Source organism: Mytilus galloprovincialis, chromosome 1 (assembly GCF_965363235.1).
Source record: "Mytilus galloprovincialis chromosome 1, xbMytGall1.hap1.1, whole genome shotgun sequence".
Lineage (NCBI taxonomy): Eukaryota > Metazoa > Mollusca > Bivalvia > Mytilida > Mytilidae > Mytilus > Mytilus galloprovincialis.
Window position 1 is genome coordinate 121,251,333 of NC_134838.1, and position 14,793 is coordinate 121,266,125.

Genomic DNA, 14,793 nt, shown 5'->3' on the forward strand with positions numbered 1-14,793 from the left:
TCTATACAAATCTAACATCAACCATTTTGTTTAAATCATCAGTATGGTAATACAGTAATAAGTATTGAATCAGTAAACACAAAGAAAAAAAGTCTTGAAATTGCTGGTATGAGATCTAAACGGAAAAAAAGACGATTCAATGAGATCCACCATCCCACCATTAAAAACAAAAAAAAAAAATACTGTTATTATTCTAGAATACATACAATTGTTACTAAAAAAAATAACATGAAAGTATGAAACAATTATATTTAAAACCTTTATAACCATGTTGAGGTTAAAAATAATAAATTTTTCATTTGTAAATATAATAAATATCTCTCCCTATGTAGGAAAGACAACGACAGTGGAAGGAGAACACCTGAACCTTCATTCAGAAATCCTAGAACTGGTGCCCTGTTTAACAAGTGGAGAGGAGTGTGGTTAATGACAATGGACAGACAGCGGAAACTGCAAGATGCCCTGGATCATTTGAATGAAGTAGAAAAATTAAAGAACTTTAGTTTTGATCCATGGAGGAAAAGGTTCTTACAATGGATGAGACATAATAAATCCCGAATTATGGAAATGTTCCGTCGTATCGATAGAGATAAGGATGGAAGAATAACACGCAAAGAGTTCATCGATGCTATCATATCTACAAGTATGTAATATTTCATATCTAGAATATTAAACCTCAAGTCAAATATGTTAACCCTCCTGATAACAATTTAAATGTATCAAGTAAAATATTTGAGCCCTCCTGAAAACCTTTTAATAGTATCAAGAAGTATAAACAAGACAATTAGTGGTGGGTTGTTTTAGACTAAGTGATGATTTCTTGATGTTTTCTTTTCAGAATTCCCTACAAGTCAGTTAGAGATGGACATTGTAGCTAACTTGTTTGATCGTGACGGCTCTGGATTAATTGATTACAAAGAATTTGTGTCAGCTCTCAGACCAGATACACACAAAGAAGTAAGTTACTTATATATAGTCTTGAGCAGAGCTTAAAAAACATGTGCCATAATTGCCTGTTGAAATACTATTGTAGAGAAAGGTTGTATGCTGCTTTAATGAAAAAAAGAGAGAATCATGTTTTGACTCCTTAGAATGGACATTTGATTTTATTGTGGTCTCATATTTGGCATAAGTGATGGACAACAACAATTGTCATTTGATTCTGATCATATCAAAAACAGGCCTGCCACTGGTTATCATTGATTCTGATCATATCAAAAACAGGCCTGCCACTGGTTATCATTGATTCTGATCATACCAAAAACAGGCCTGCCACTGGTTATCATTGATTCTGATCATATCAAAAACAGGCCTGCCACTGGTTATCATTGATTCTGATCATACCAAAAACAGGCCTGCCACTGGTTATCATTGATTCTGATCATACAAAAAACAGGCCTGCCACTGGTTATCATTGATTCTGATCATACCAAAAAACAGGCCTGCCACTGGTTATCATTGATTCTGATCATATCAAAAACAGGCCTGCCACTGGTTATCATTGATTCTGATCATATCAAAAACAGGCCTGCCACTGGTTATCATTGATTCTGATCATATCAAAAACAGGCCTGCCACTGGTTATCATTGATTCTGATCATATCAAAAACAGGCCTGCCACTGGTTATCATTGATTCTGATCATATCAAAAACAGGCCTGCCACTGGTTATCATTGATTCTGACTCGTCAAATTAAGAAAAGTCTTCTCTGGAACTGCAAGGCAAAATGATTTGAATCTTTACAGATTTCATGGGGGAAAAAAACTACAAACAATCCTTGTTTAGGGTTAATTGGAAAGCAAACATGACAGCATTGCTTGCACATAGTCCCTATTAAAAGCCTATGAAAAGTCACATGTCTAAATTCTTTTGTTCTACAAATGTATGTGTGAAATTATTTTCATATGCCTGGTTCAACATTATGTTTGTTACAAATGGTTAGACTGGTGTGTATGTACTTGTTATAAACATGCTCATAAAAGAGAAAAATTTACCTTTTTTATTTACTAATGCATGTATTTGGATTTAACATTTTAAATGAAATAAGTTCTACATTTTTGTTTTTTTTTTATTTTAGCTTGATAAAAATTTGACTGATTCAGAAAAGATCCATGATGAAGTACATGAACAGGTGTCCAAATGTACCTGTGTAAAACAGTTCCGTATCCACAAAATAGGAGAAGGAAAATACAGGGTACGTATTAAACAGTGTTATGGCATGATAATTATTGTATATTTCATTGCATATTTCTTTTGTTTTTAGAGAATTTGGGTTACATTCTGAACAGGGATAGTGATCCTTGTTCAAATAGGTTGTGATAAAAGGTACTAAAATTTGAAAAGAACAGTATTGAGTTTATTAAATATTGTGATACAAAGAAATGAACAAAACAGGTATGTAAATTATTATACAAACTTAAAACAATTCATTCACTTTTATTTTATATTTGTGTTTAAACAGAGCTAGAAGATTTTTTGTAGTTTTTAGAAGGTTACATTTATGCACCATTTTTTTTTTGCTAATTGCTTTGTGAATATTGCAACCAGATGGGAAAAAATAAATGACAGATTTTTAGATTTGGGTTATTGATTTGCATAAAAATTCAGAAATTTGAACTGTGTGGAAAAGACCAATTTATGTTTCTAGGGTGATGATACCCTACAGATTATATGTATAACGGTGAGAATCGCACAGACAGCATGTGGCTCATGTTGGTAATGGGCTAGCACTGTGTGTCACATGTCTGTTTCCATGGCGATTGTCACTAGGCATAGGCTTCAACACCAATACTTTGACATTGTGTTTTGCTTTGTTTATGGGAAGATTAGCTTTCCAATTGTCCTCAGTGTTTGCTTCTCTTCAATTAAAGTAATATTTTCTTCTTTTGTTATGCTCTTTAAATAAACCTTAACATATATTTTTCATTCAAAATAATTTTGACTTCTGTAGCTTATAAGGACAGGTTAATTCAATCTTTTTCAAATGTATTTATTACATTGTTTCAAATATATTTTATAAGCAACAGGGATATCTTTGATATACAATTTATATATGATTTCCCCATCAATATGTTATGATTAAGAATATGTTTTTATACCTAAGATACCAAAATTTTGTATTGCTTGCTTTAAAATTTGGTCATTGTAGCTATTGGTTGAGGGATACAAGCTTTATAGTTATAAATAGCCTTAAACTGTTTAAAGCTGTTATTTTTAAAAGGCAGATTAAAAAGTACACTGAAAAGCAATAGTTGCCAGTTTGAATACGATTTTCCTATACATAATTTTGTACTAGATTTAAAACTATTAAATACCACTAGACAATTGCCATGGAGACATAGATTTAACAGTTAGGTCAGTCTTGTGTCTTAGTTTAACCCTTAGTAGTTTAAATTTTGATTTCACTTTTTGAAGTAGTCAAATAAGTTGTAGACTTTATTTGTGTCTGATGACTGAAATGTATTTGTTATCATTTAAATAATAAATTAAATGAGTATATAAGAATGGTATGTTGTTCAACATGTTTGAAAAAGCAAGACCATCAAATTACGTAGATGTCATGTTATTGGCTATTTACCAACACACCAATCATTAAGTTGATCTTAAAAAGAAGTTGATGTCAGAAATAGTTATATAATTATTGCACTAAAAGTTATAAATACAGTTTTTAAGGTAAAGATTTATTTTCAGATACGAAAAACAATTTGTGATGCAATCATTACGGTAAAAAAGTACATTTTTCAAAGCTTCACTTACTATCCAAAAATAGCATGTACTTGCTGGTTGACTCTGGCGGAAATCTTGACAGATTTACCAATATACTGTTTTTGCATTTATCTGGCTTTACTTAGAAGTGAAACAAAACTACATCTATGCATACAAAATAAGTCTGAGTATGACCTTCGTTAAACTGTTCATACATCGACTATTACAGCAAAATGCATTGAGTGTGTAGGTAAAGGTAATATCTTTGACTAGATTGCTCGCTAGCTGAACTGTGAAGTCATTACTAGATAATGTGTTCTTTCCTCCTTTAAGAGTAGGCTAGTCTGACAGATAACTGATATATCTGTCTGTGAACTAGACTACTCCAAAAGGAGGGTAATATACCTAACCTAGTAATGACTTCAATGTTCAGATAGTATGCAGTCTAGTTAAAGATATTACCTCTACCTACACACTCAATGCATTTTGCTGTAAAAAAAACTTTTTGTGCTGTATTTGTTGCATACTTCTGTAACGAAGGCAGTTTAACATTCTTCAACTTATAAGATAACTGAATATTCTTATTACTAGTAAGACAACAGCAAGATTGAAGATAAATGTAAAACAATCCATTTTAGGTGTAAATCACCATTGATTTTCCCCTATTAGTCTTTGTTAAATTGGCATTTTTTTTTAAATTGAATAGTATTTACCTTATTTCAACCAAAGAAATACTTTGCATTAATAAAGTTTAATCCTTTCCAGTGCTATAGTGAAAATTTCACACTACATTTCATTGCATATAAGAAAGTAATCATCACGGAAGTAAACAACCCAAGTTTTACACTGTTATTTACTGGTTATCTGCTTTGGTACTATGTAACCTTAACTTTCCAAAATATTTTATAAGACCATCAAATAAAAAAAGAATGATGCTTTCAGACACCCAACTTACATGTTTATGACTCTAATTTTAGTGCATTGAAATGCAGAGTTAATTTTCTACAACTGTCAAATTCAAGGGAATATTTGTGAAGACCTACTTTCGTATACAACCGGATGTGACATACCATGATTTGGTGGTATTACACCTTTTAAGTTCTCAATTCCTCAAGAGAAAAACAATGTTATTTCATTAAAAAAACAACTATGATCCATGCAACTTGAAGTATATATAAATACATCTTTTATTATTACTTTCATTTCACCCCAATATTTGTAAAATAATAATCCTCTAAATATTGATGCATGATTTAGCCTGCAGTTAGGGTAAGACATTAAAGCAAAATTTTGCCCATTATAAACACTCCACTATACTATACATATTTTTATTTATGTATATTTCTTTACATCAGTTGACAAACTTTAAGTCACTTCCAGTTTTATTGACAGTGAAATGTCATCAAAAACTATTTATACCGAAATGTTTTTGAAATATATATTATTCACTTTTTATTTAATCTTTGGGATTTTTTTTCCTCTTCTTTTTTGCATGATGTTCCCTATTCTGACATGGCCCATTATATTACAAAGGGTCATCAGTGCTGAACACTCTGTAAATTGTTTCAGTAAAAAATTTTAACAACATTTGGTTTACAACTGCAGACCCATATTAATAGAATAAACATAAAAATGAAAAGATGTTGTTATGATTGACAAAACGACAACTTCCACCGAGTTAAAATTGAGTGGTAGCAAGCAATAAAAGACTGTCACTGATTAATTTAGAATAAATTCATATAACTTCACACTTACTTTGATGTGTTATTATTACTTTTTTACAGTTTGGAGATTCCCAGAAATTAAGATTAGTGAGGATTCTTCGTAGTACTGTTATGGTCAGAGTTGGAGGAGGATGGGTGGCACTGGATGAGTTCCTTGTTAAGAATGATCCTTGTAGAGGTAGGTCTCACAAAATTATTTTAAGTCAAAGGTTCATGGGGTTTAACATACTAAGTCACATATTAATATTGATGGGTAAGGGTAATAATGATCATGCAGAAAGTTTTAACACATTTATCATTAATATTTAAGATGTAAATTAAATCTACACAAATTCAGTGAAAGCTCATACAACACTTATAACCTGAGTGCTACTGGTAGATTTCAGAAGATGCTTTATATTTAAGAAAAAATAATCAGCTTAATATTTATATAAAAACTAGCAGTAATATGCAAGTCATTTATATTCTCCTGCAAATCTATATCTTCATTTCATGAATGCCATTATTCTTATTTCTGTAAATCATGCTATATAAAAAGTGCTGTACATCATTTTGTTTGGCTGAGTACACATGTATTGCACCCCTTGTATAGACAATATATATGACATGTTTATATTCTAAACACAGACCTTAGTGAACACTTTGAGTCTTGTCCAGTTTGTAAGTAGATACAATGTTCCCAACGGCCAAGTTGTTTAGTTTTTCACCTCAGTTCTTTTCATTTTTTATGGTGGAAGTCACAATATATATTGAATTTTTATTTGCATGCTATTCTGATAATTGTCCAAGGAGTTCATACTGCACATAACATAACTAAAATATTGCATGTCAATCATTTTGCACTCAAGTATAAAATACATGAGACATCAAATAAAACAATGAATTTTAAAAGTATATTTTCACTTAAAATTACTGAAATAAGATTAAGATTCCTAGCTTCTCATCAGAGTATTTTTGATAATTGGGCTTGGGATTCTAATGTGAGGTAAAAACTCAGAAAATAAGGAAAACATCTGGAAATCCAAATAATATTTGTTTGGCTCAAAAATAATCAGGGCAATGGGAAAGTTTTTTGGTCCTTGAGTATCATTTTTGTATAGAAAGAAATAAGAATCTTGGGCAAATTGTACTCTTCATTTTAACTCTCTCATATAATTTTAAAACCATTAATCTCATGTATGTTATCATGTCTATGTAAGATTTTGTTCAGTAAAGTTTTCACACCATTATATATCATCATAGTTCTATATTATCCATCATAGCAGTATGAATCCTTGACATTATACATCAATTTCCTCCAATGTTGAGGGAAATCATTTATTTTGCTTTGTATTCTTCAATGTTGCTTCTTTTTCTTTCCAAAAGTGGGACTGCGGAGACGAATCCGTTTCAAAGTTGCAGTAGTAAACCCAGAGGACCTCAGTATGTCTGGCATCATGTTTTATATTAATGTTGTCTTGCCAGAGTTATTTCCCTTTATTTGTTGTGAATTATTGTTGGTATTTTTCAATTTGCTTTTGCGCTGGAATGGTTATTTGCTTCCCATGCTAGTTATAAATTTTAATTCATTAAAGTTTATTTGAAGTTTATATTTTCTTTCTTGAATGGTTATGCTGTTTTAGTAGTTTTAGTGAAAGCTTATTATTGTGAGAAGGACATTTTGATATTATAGTGGGAAGGAGATTTTAATATACAAATCTTAATCATTTAATGCATTAATTAAGCACTTTTAACAAAGTAGAAACATTGGGTTAAATTGCTTAAATGGGTTTAAAGAAACATAGGAATGAGAGACAAATAGGATTTGAATGTTATTGTGCATGACATTAGCTCAGTAAGATTAATCATCTTTGATTGCTGTGATTTACAAGGGGATGAACCATGTATGACACCTAGTTCTCAATGATACGAAACCAAGGATTGATGGACATAATTTATATACAGTTTCCCTTTCAGCTTTGAATTGATGTTGTACCAGACTAACATTGTATACTAGAAATCCTGATAACAGTTATATTCTGAAATATGTTGTTTGTATTTTTCAAACTGATTACTTTGCCATGTTGACTTACTAAAATGTTGACTAACTGATGTGCTGCCTGACTGTGTTGAAAAACTGAAGTATTGTCTGACTAGTTGAAATACTACTATTTTGCAGGACTGTTGTTTGTATTTTTCAAATGAATTATTTTCCCACATTGACTAACTTATATAATGCCTGACTATGTTGACTAACTTATATAATGCCTGACTGTGTTGACTTATTGATATGTTGCCTGACTATGTTGACTTATTGATATGTTGCCTGACTATGTTGACTTATTGATATGTTTCCTGACTATGATGACTTATTGATATGTTGCCTGACTATGTTGACTTATTGATATGTTGCCTGACTATGTTGACTTATTGATATGTTGCCTGACTATGTTGACTTATTGATATGTTGCCTGACTATGTTGACTTATTGATATGTTGCCTGACTATGTTGAGTTATTGATATGTTGCCTGACTGTTGACTTATTGATATGTTGCCTGACTATGTTGACTTATTGATATGTTGCCTGACTATGTTGACTTATTGATATGTTGCCTGACTATGTTGACTTATTGATATGTTGCCTGACTATGACGACTTATTGATATGTTGCCTGACTATGTTGACTTATTGATATGTTGCCTTACTGATGACTTATTGATATGCTGCCTGACTATGTTGACTTATTGATATGTTGCCTTACTGATGACTTATTGATATGCTGCCTGACTATGTTGACTTATTGATATGTTGCCTGACTATGTTGACTTATTGATATGTTGCCTGACTATGTTGACTTATTGATATGTTGCCTGACTGTTGACTTATTGATATGTTGCCTGACTATGTTGACTTATTGATATGTTGCCTGACCATGTTGACTTATTGATATGCTGCCTGACTATGATGACTTATTGATATGCTGCCTGACTATGTTGACTTATTGATATGTTGCCTGACTTTGTTGACTTATTGATATGTTGCCTTACTGATGACTTTCAGATATGTTGCCTGACTATGTTGACTTATTGATATGTTGCCTTACTATGTTGACTTATTGATATGTTGCCTGACTATGTTGACTTATTGATATGCTGCCTGACTATGATGACTTATTGATATGCTGCCTGACTATGTTGACTTATTGATATGTTGCCTGACTTTGTTCACATATTGATATGTTGCCTTACTGATGACTTTCAGATATGTTGCCTGACTATGTTGACTTATTGATATGTTGCCTGACTATGTTGACTTATTGATATGTTGCCTGACTATGATGACTTATTGATATGTTGCCTGACTATGTTGACTTATTGGTATGTTGCCTGACTATGATGACTTTCAGATATCTTGCCTGACTATGTTGACTTATTAATATGTTGCCTTACTGATGACTTTCAGATATGTTGCCTGACTATGTTGACTTATTGATATGTTGCCTGACTATGTTGACTTATTGATATGTTGCCTGGCTATGATGACTTTCAGATATGTTGACTAAGTGGTATGTTGCCTGACTATGTTGACTAAGTGGTATGTTGCCTGACTATGTTGACTTATTAATATATTGCCTGACTATGATGACTTTCAGATATGTTGCCTGACTGTGATAACTTTCAGATATGTTGCCTGACTATGATGACTTTCAGATATGTTGCCTGACTATGATGACTTTCAGATATGTTGCCTGACTATGATGACTTTCAGATATGTTGACTAAGTGGTATGTTGCCTGACTATGTTGACTTATTGATATGTTGCCTGACTATGTTGAGTTATTGATATGTTGCCTGACTGTTGACTTATTGATATGTTGCCTGACTATGTTGACTTATTGATATGTTGCCTGACTATGTTGACTTATTGATATGTTGCCTGACTATGATGACTTATTGATATGTTGCCTGACTGTTGACTTATTGATATGTTGCCTGACCATGATGACTTATTGATATGTTGCCTGACTCTGATGACTTATTGATATGTTGCCTGACTGTTGACTTATTGATATATTGCCTGACTTTATCAACTTACTGATATGCTGCCTGACTATGTTGACCTTTTAATATGTTGTTTGACCATGTTGACTAAGTGGTATGTTGCCTGACCATGTTAAGTTACTGATTTGTTGCCTGATGTACATAACTGGTATATTGCTTGACCTTGTTGATCAAACATTTTGCCTGAATGTGTTGACTTACTGATATATTGCCTGACTGTTGACTTAATGATATTGCCTGGCGATGTTGACTAACTAATATGTTGCCTGACTATGTTGACTTACTGATATATAATATTGCCCGACTATTTTGACATACTTATAAATCGCCTTACCATGTTGACATACGGATGTATTGTCTTGTCATATTGACTTACTTATATATTCTTTACTTTGTTCAAATAGTTATAAATTTCCTGACCATGTTACCTGATGATATGTTTCCAAACTAAGATCACCAGTCTTGTTATAGAATGTACTATTTTTACAAGCCCTTTATTAGAATGATTGGAGTTTATTATATATAAACAAGTTATAAGTTTTAGATATGAGAATAAATTTAAATTGATTGAAAGTTAGAATTTTATTTATTTAAATGAATCCAAAAATGGAAGTTATCTTTACAGCTGTAAGAAAAATGAAATTACTGTGATTGAATTTACTGATACAAATTTAACCTAAAATATAAGATTGAAATGATGATTATTATTTTTACAGCTAAAGGGAGAACAAACATTGAGTTGAGAGAACAATTTATCCTTGCCCAAGGTGTCAGTCAATCTATGACAGGATTTACAGCTAAAAGTCCCAGTGGCAGTTCTTATTCCGGTAGTTCTACACATTCTGCTGGAACATGGAGCACAAGATCACCAAGTTCTGCTACCGGACCCATTACTAAGGTGAGTTTATATGTCTGCATCAGAATTGGTTTATTTATTGTTACAGTTAATATGTTACTGGAACTGCTATCAAGGTGGGTAAAGATACAATACTTTGGTGAAAATTTTAACTTGGCAAATTTTTACATACTGGTTGAGATCTCATAAATGTGTTTAAACCGCCGCAATTTTGCGCCTGTCCCAAGTCAGAAAGCCTCTGGCCTTTGTTAGTCTTGTATAATTTTTAATTTTAGTTTCTTGTGTATAATAATTTGGAGTTTAGTATGACGTCCATTATCACTGAACTAGACTACATATTTTTTAAGGGGCCAGCTGAAGGACATCTCCGGGTGTGGGAGTTTCTCGCTACATTGAAGACCCATTGTTGGCAATTGGCTGTTGTCTACTCTATGGTCGGGTTGTTGTCGCTTTGACACATTCCCCATTTTATGGTGTATTCTGTTAAAATATTTGGAATTCTCCACCAAGTTCTGTTACAGGTGCGATTACTTCATTTATTGTAATAGGTGACTTACTGTATTGCGTTGAAAAATGATCAGCACCTTCCGAACATTTTATCAAAAGGTAACATTTAAAGGCAGTAAGGGTTGTACAGCTACGATTTCAAATGAAAATTTTAACTTTTAAAAGTTGGCTACACATTCTGTTGGATCATAGGGAACTTAATCACCAAGTACTGCCACAAGATCCATTAAAAAGGTAAGTCTAGGTAGAAGTCTTAGAGACAGTTTCTTACTCCTGTACATCAATGTATTCTGTTGGATCACAAACTTTTACAACATATCCTTTAAATAACAGTTAAGAAAGTTAATCCGTGTAAGTCTAATTTTAAGTTTTTCTGCTTGTCTGATATTTGTATAGTAAAACCTGCAAACAGGTGCTTTAAGAACATGCTATACATTCAAAATAAATTGGTAAATAATTACTATTAGCATGAACAGAATCAAATATATTTTGAATTTGTGGGATCCCTAAATTATGTAGAAAAACTAATCTAAATGGAGTATAGCTAATATTGGTATCTTGTACACTGAAATTTTTTTTCATGATTATTCAATTTATGTTAATGCAATCAGAGGCATAGGAAAAGGAATTCCCTTGCTGTTCCCAGGGTAAGGTTACAATAGACATTCCTATTATATATTTTAATCACAGCAAGATCATTTTAATAGGCTGTCAGTTTATTCTATTTTATGCATTAAAACGAACAGCAAATTATTTCAGGTGACCTCATATTTGCTTATACTAAATAGTTTTATTATAAAGGTTCAACTTGAAATGTTTTCAGATATTACAACAAAATAAATTTTATAGTTCATTGGAATACTTGAAATTTGACAAAAGTAGAAATAAGATTCTTGTGAAGACAAATTTAAAGTTTAATACTAATGTTCATTTCCAACATTTAAATTAATGCAGCCAAGGACTAGGAGAGCTCTGTCCGTACCTAGTGTAAGTAGTCTATTTGTTTGGGTGATATATACATAGGAGGATAAAAAAGATAAACATCTATAAACATGTTATTAAAGTTTGCTTACATTACACATTGCAATCTGTTCATGCTAGGATGCTATAACTTCTTACAATGGATTCAAAGGGAAACCTTGTGAAGTGGTAGGGACAGTGGGAAACCTTGTGAAGTGGTAGGGACAGTGGGAAACCTTGGGAAGTGGTAGGGACAGTGGGAAACCTTGGGAAGTGGTAGGGACAGTGGGAAACCTTGTGAAGTGGTAGGGACAGTGGGAAACCTTGTGAAGTGGTAGGGACAGTGGGAAACCTTGTGAAGTGGTAGGGACAGTGGGAAACCTTGTGAAGTGGTAGGGATAGTGGGAAATTTGTTCATAAAATATCAAACATTCAAAACATTTTCATATAAAGCTAAAACAAACTAAAGTTGACTTTTAAACAAACTTTACTTATCTACTCTATTAATAAATCTCTACTTTCCCTTTCCTTATCCCTCACCCAGAGCAACACACATTGTAACTTCAAGTTTAATGTTCCAAGATTTCTGTATATAAATTGTCCTGACAACACCTGTCTGGCAGGCAAATCAGGTTAAAGAGCATTTAAAAAAAGCAGTGTTATGTCACATTGGTACTTAATTAAATTTATTGGCAACCCTGCATAATAAGGTATCTTTTGGCAACCCTGCATAATAAGATATCATTGGCAACCCTGCATACTAAGGTATCTTTGGCAACCCTGCATAATAAGGTATCTTTTGGCAACCCTGCATAATAAGGTATCTTTTGGCAACCCTGCATAATAAGGTATCTTTGGCAACCCTGCATAATAAGATATCTTTGGCAACCCTGCATAATAAGGTATCTTTGGCAACCCTGCATATTAAGGTATCTTTGGCAACCTTGCATAATAAGGTATCTTTGGCAACCCTGCATAATAAGGTATCTTTGGCAACCCTGCATAATAAGGTATCTTTGGCAACCCTGCATAACACGGTATCTTTGGCAACCTTGCATAATAAGGTATCTTTGGCAACCTTGCATAATAAGGTATCTTTGGCAACCTTGCATAATAAGGTATCTTTGGCAACCCTGCATAATAAGGTATATTTGACAACCCTGCATAATAAGGTATCTGTGGCAACCCTGCATACTAAGGTATCCACTTCAGGAGTTTCTACCAAAAGTAAACACATTTTAAAGTCCCTTATAAAGATAAATATTACAATTTAACTTAATAAAATGTATTCTAAGGATAAAAAAAGAAATTCTAAACTCATTTAACATGTTTAAAGTTTAATTATTATTTCCAACATTTGAATTAATGCAGCAGAGGACAAAGAGAGCTCTCTCTGTACCTAGTATACATGTAAGTAAACATAGATTTGGTTCACATACAATATTTAAGGATGATTGACACACAAACATCAGTAGACATGTTGTTATAGTTTGCATACATGATGTCATCTTTTGTAAAATTTAATTTGGTAAACCAGAGTTTGGTCTCAATTATCAATATGTGTTCATATGTGTATAGACTTGTTACATGTAAGAGGTGTATGTTAGCATACCTATATGCTTTATCTAAATGTGGTCTTGATCTCTGTTTTTATGCCCCACCTACGATAGTAGAGTCCCTCCGTCTGTCTGTGCGTCCGTCCGTCCCACTTCAGGTTAAAGTTTTTGTCAAGGTAGTTTTTGATGAAGCTGAAGTCCAATCAACTTGAAACTAAGTACACATGTTCCTAATGATATGATCTTTCTAATTTTACAGCCAAATTAAACTTTTGACCCCAATTTCACGGTCCACTGAACATAGAAGATGAAAGTGCGAGTTTCAGGTTAAAGTTTTTGGTCAAGGTAGTTTTTGATGAAATTGAAGTCCAATCAACTTGAAACTTAGTACACATGTTCCCTATAGTATAATCTTTCTAATTTTAATGCTAAATTACATTTTTACCCAATTTTACAGTCCATGGAACATGGAAAATGATAGTGCGAGTGGGGCATCCGTGTACTTTGGACACATTCTTGTTATAGTTATATTTTAATAGGTTAATAATTTCTATGTTGTGGCCTAATAATAAAATTAAACCACTGATTATCAGGACTAGTAATTACTATTTAAACATGATGGCACTAATCATTCAAAAATATTTTACATCACACTTGTTTTTCAATTTTTTCTTTGAAAGAAATGAAGATTCTTAAATTTATATCTACAGATACGAGAGAAAACCCAGTACCCAACACCATGGCGACAACGGATGAAAAACAGCCCTGATGTTGAAGTACGACAGATTATGTCTGGTGATAGAATGAGTAAACCTAAAGTCAGCAGAGATATCATGAAAAGTCCAGGTCAGTATGGGCTTACAAATCTGTAAAAAAAAATTGGATATTTAAGTAGGTGGCTTTGACTTTAAGAAAATAAATATGGAATATGTTTTAATTTGTTAAAGTGGTCTACTTTTTTAAAGTGGCGTATTCTGGGGAGGGGAGGGAATCATGATTTCCAGAAATCTTTTCTTTTCGGTATAAGTATGATATATTTACATGAATTCATGACATTAATACCATTGTTCCAGACTTCAGTGTTTTTTCATCTAATTACAGAAATCAGGTTAAGATGATCTTTTTTATTGGACTTTTTTTTAACAAAAGCAATTTTGACTCATTTAGGAAAATCAATATATAGTCATTTATCCTGTAATTTCATATGGAGGCTAATTGAAGATTTTGTAACATCAAGAAATACAAAAATAAGCCTGAATTAGATTTTCATCCACTTTAATAAATAAACTGTTGGTTTATATTAGGTGAGCTGATACTTTAATATCTGATAATTTGCAAGAGATTTTCTTTCTCTAGGAAAAAAAATCTTCATTAAGGGTATTTCTTTTCTCAAGTACTCAGAATAAGATATGACGGTTACAAAAACATCAAGAAATTGTATATG

General features: G+C 32.4%; 1 protein-coding gene across 19 annotated transcripts in view; it reads left to right on the plus strand.

Moving 5' to 3' along the window:
• The window catches only part of LOC143055569 (microtubule-actin cross-linking factor 1-like), a 141,541-nt gene that overhangs the window by 125,553 nt on the left and 1,195 nt on the right, over positions 1 to 14,793 (plus strand). For 10 of the 19 annotated variants that reach the window (XM_076228727.1, XM_076228748.1, XM_076228824.1 and 7 more), the window contains 11 exons: positions 333 to 643; positions 839 to 957; positions 2,078 to 2,194; positions 3,691 to 3,723; positions 5,490 to 5,607; positions 6,795 to 6,851; positions 10,187 to 10,368; positions 11,445 to 11,480; positions 11,788 to 11,820; positions 13,165 to 13,203; positions 14,060 to 14,195. In XM_076228727.1, the coding sequence (XP_076084842.1) occupies positions 333 to 643; positions 839 to 957; positions 2,078 to 2,194; positions 3,691 to 3,723; positions 5,490 to 5,607; positions 6,795 to 6,851; positions 10,187 to 10,368; positions 11,445 to 11,480; positions 11,788 to 11,820; positions 13,165 to 13,203; positions 14,060 to 14,195 (1,181 nt within the window). Of the gene's footprint in view, positions 1 to 332; positions 644 to 838; positions 958 to 2,077; positions 2,195 to 3,690; positions 3,724 to 5,489; positions 5,608 to 6,056; positions 6,090 to 6,794; positions 6,852 to 10,186; positions 10,369 to 11,444; positions 11,481 to 11,787; positions 11,821 to 13,164; positions 13,204 to 14,059; positions 14,196 to 14,793 lie in introns of all 19 variants that reach the window. The other 9 variants (XM_076228756.1, XM_076228783.1, XM_076228776.1 and 6 more) reach the window with 9 other exon arrangements.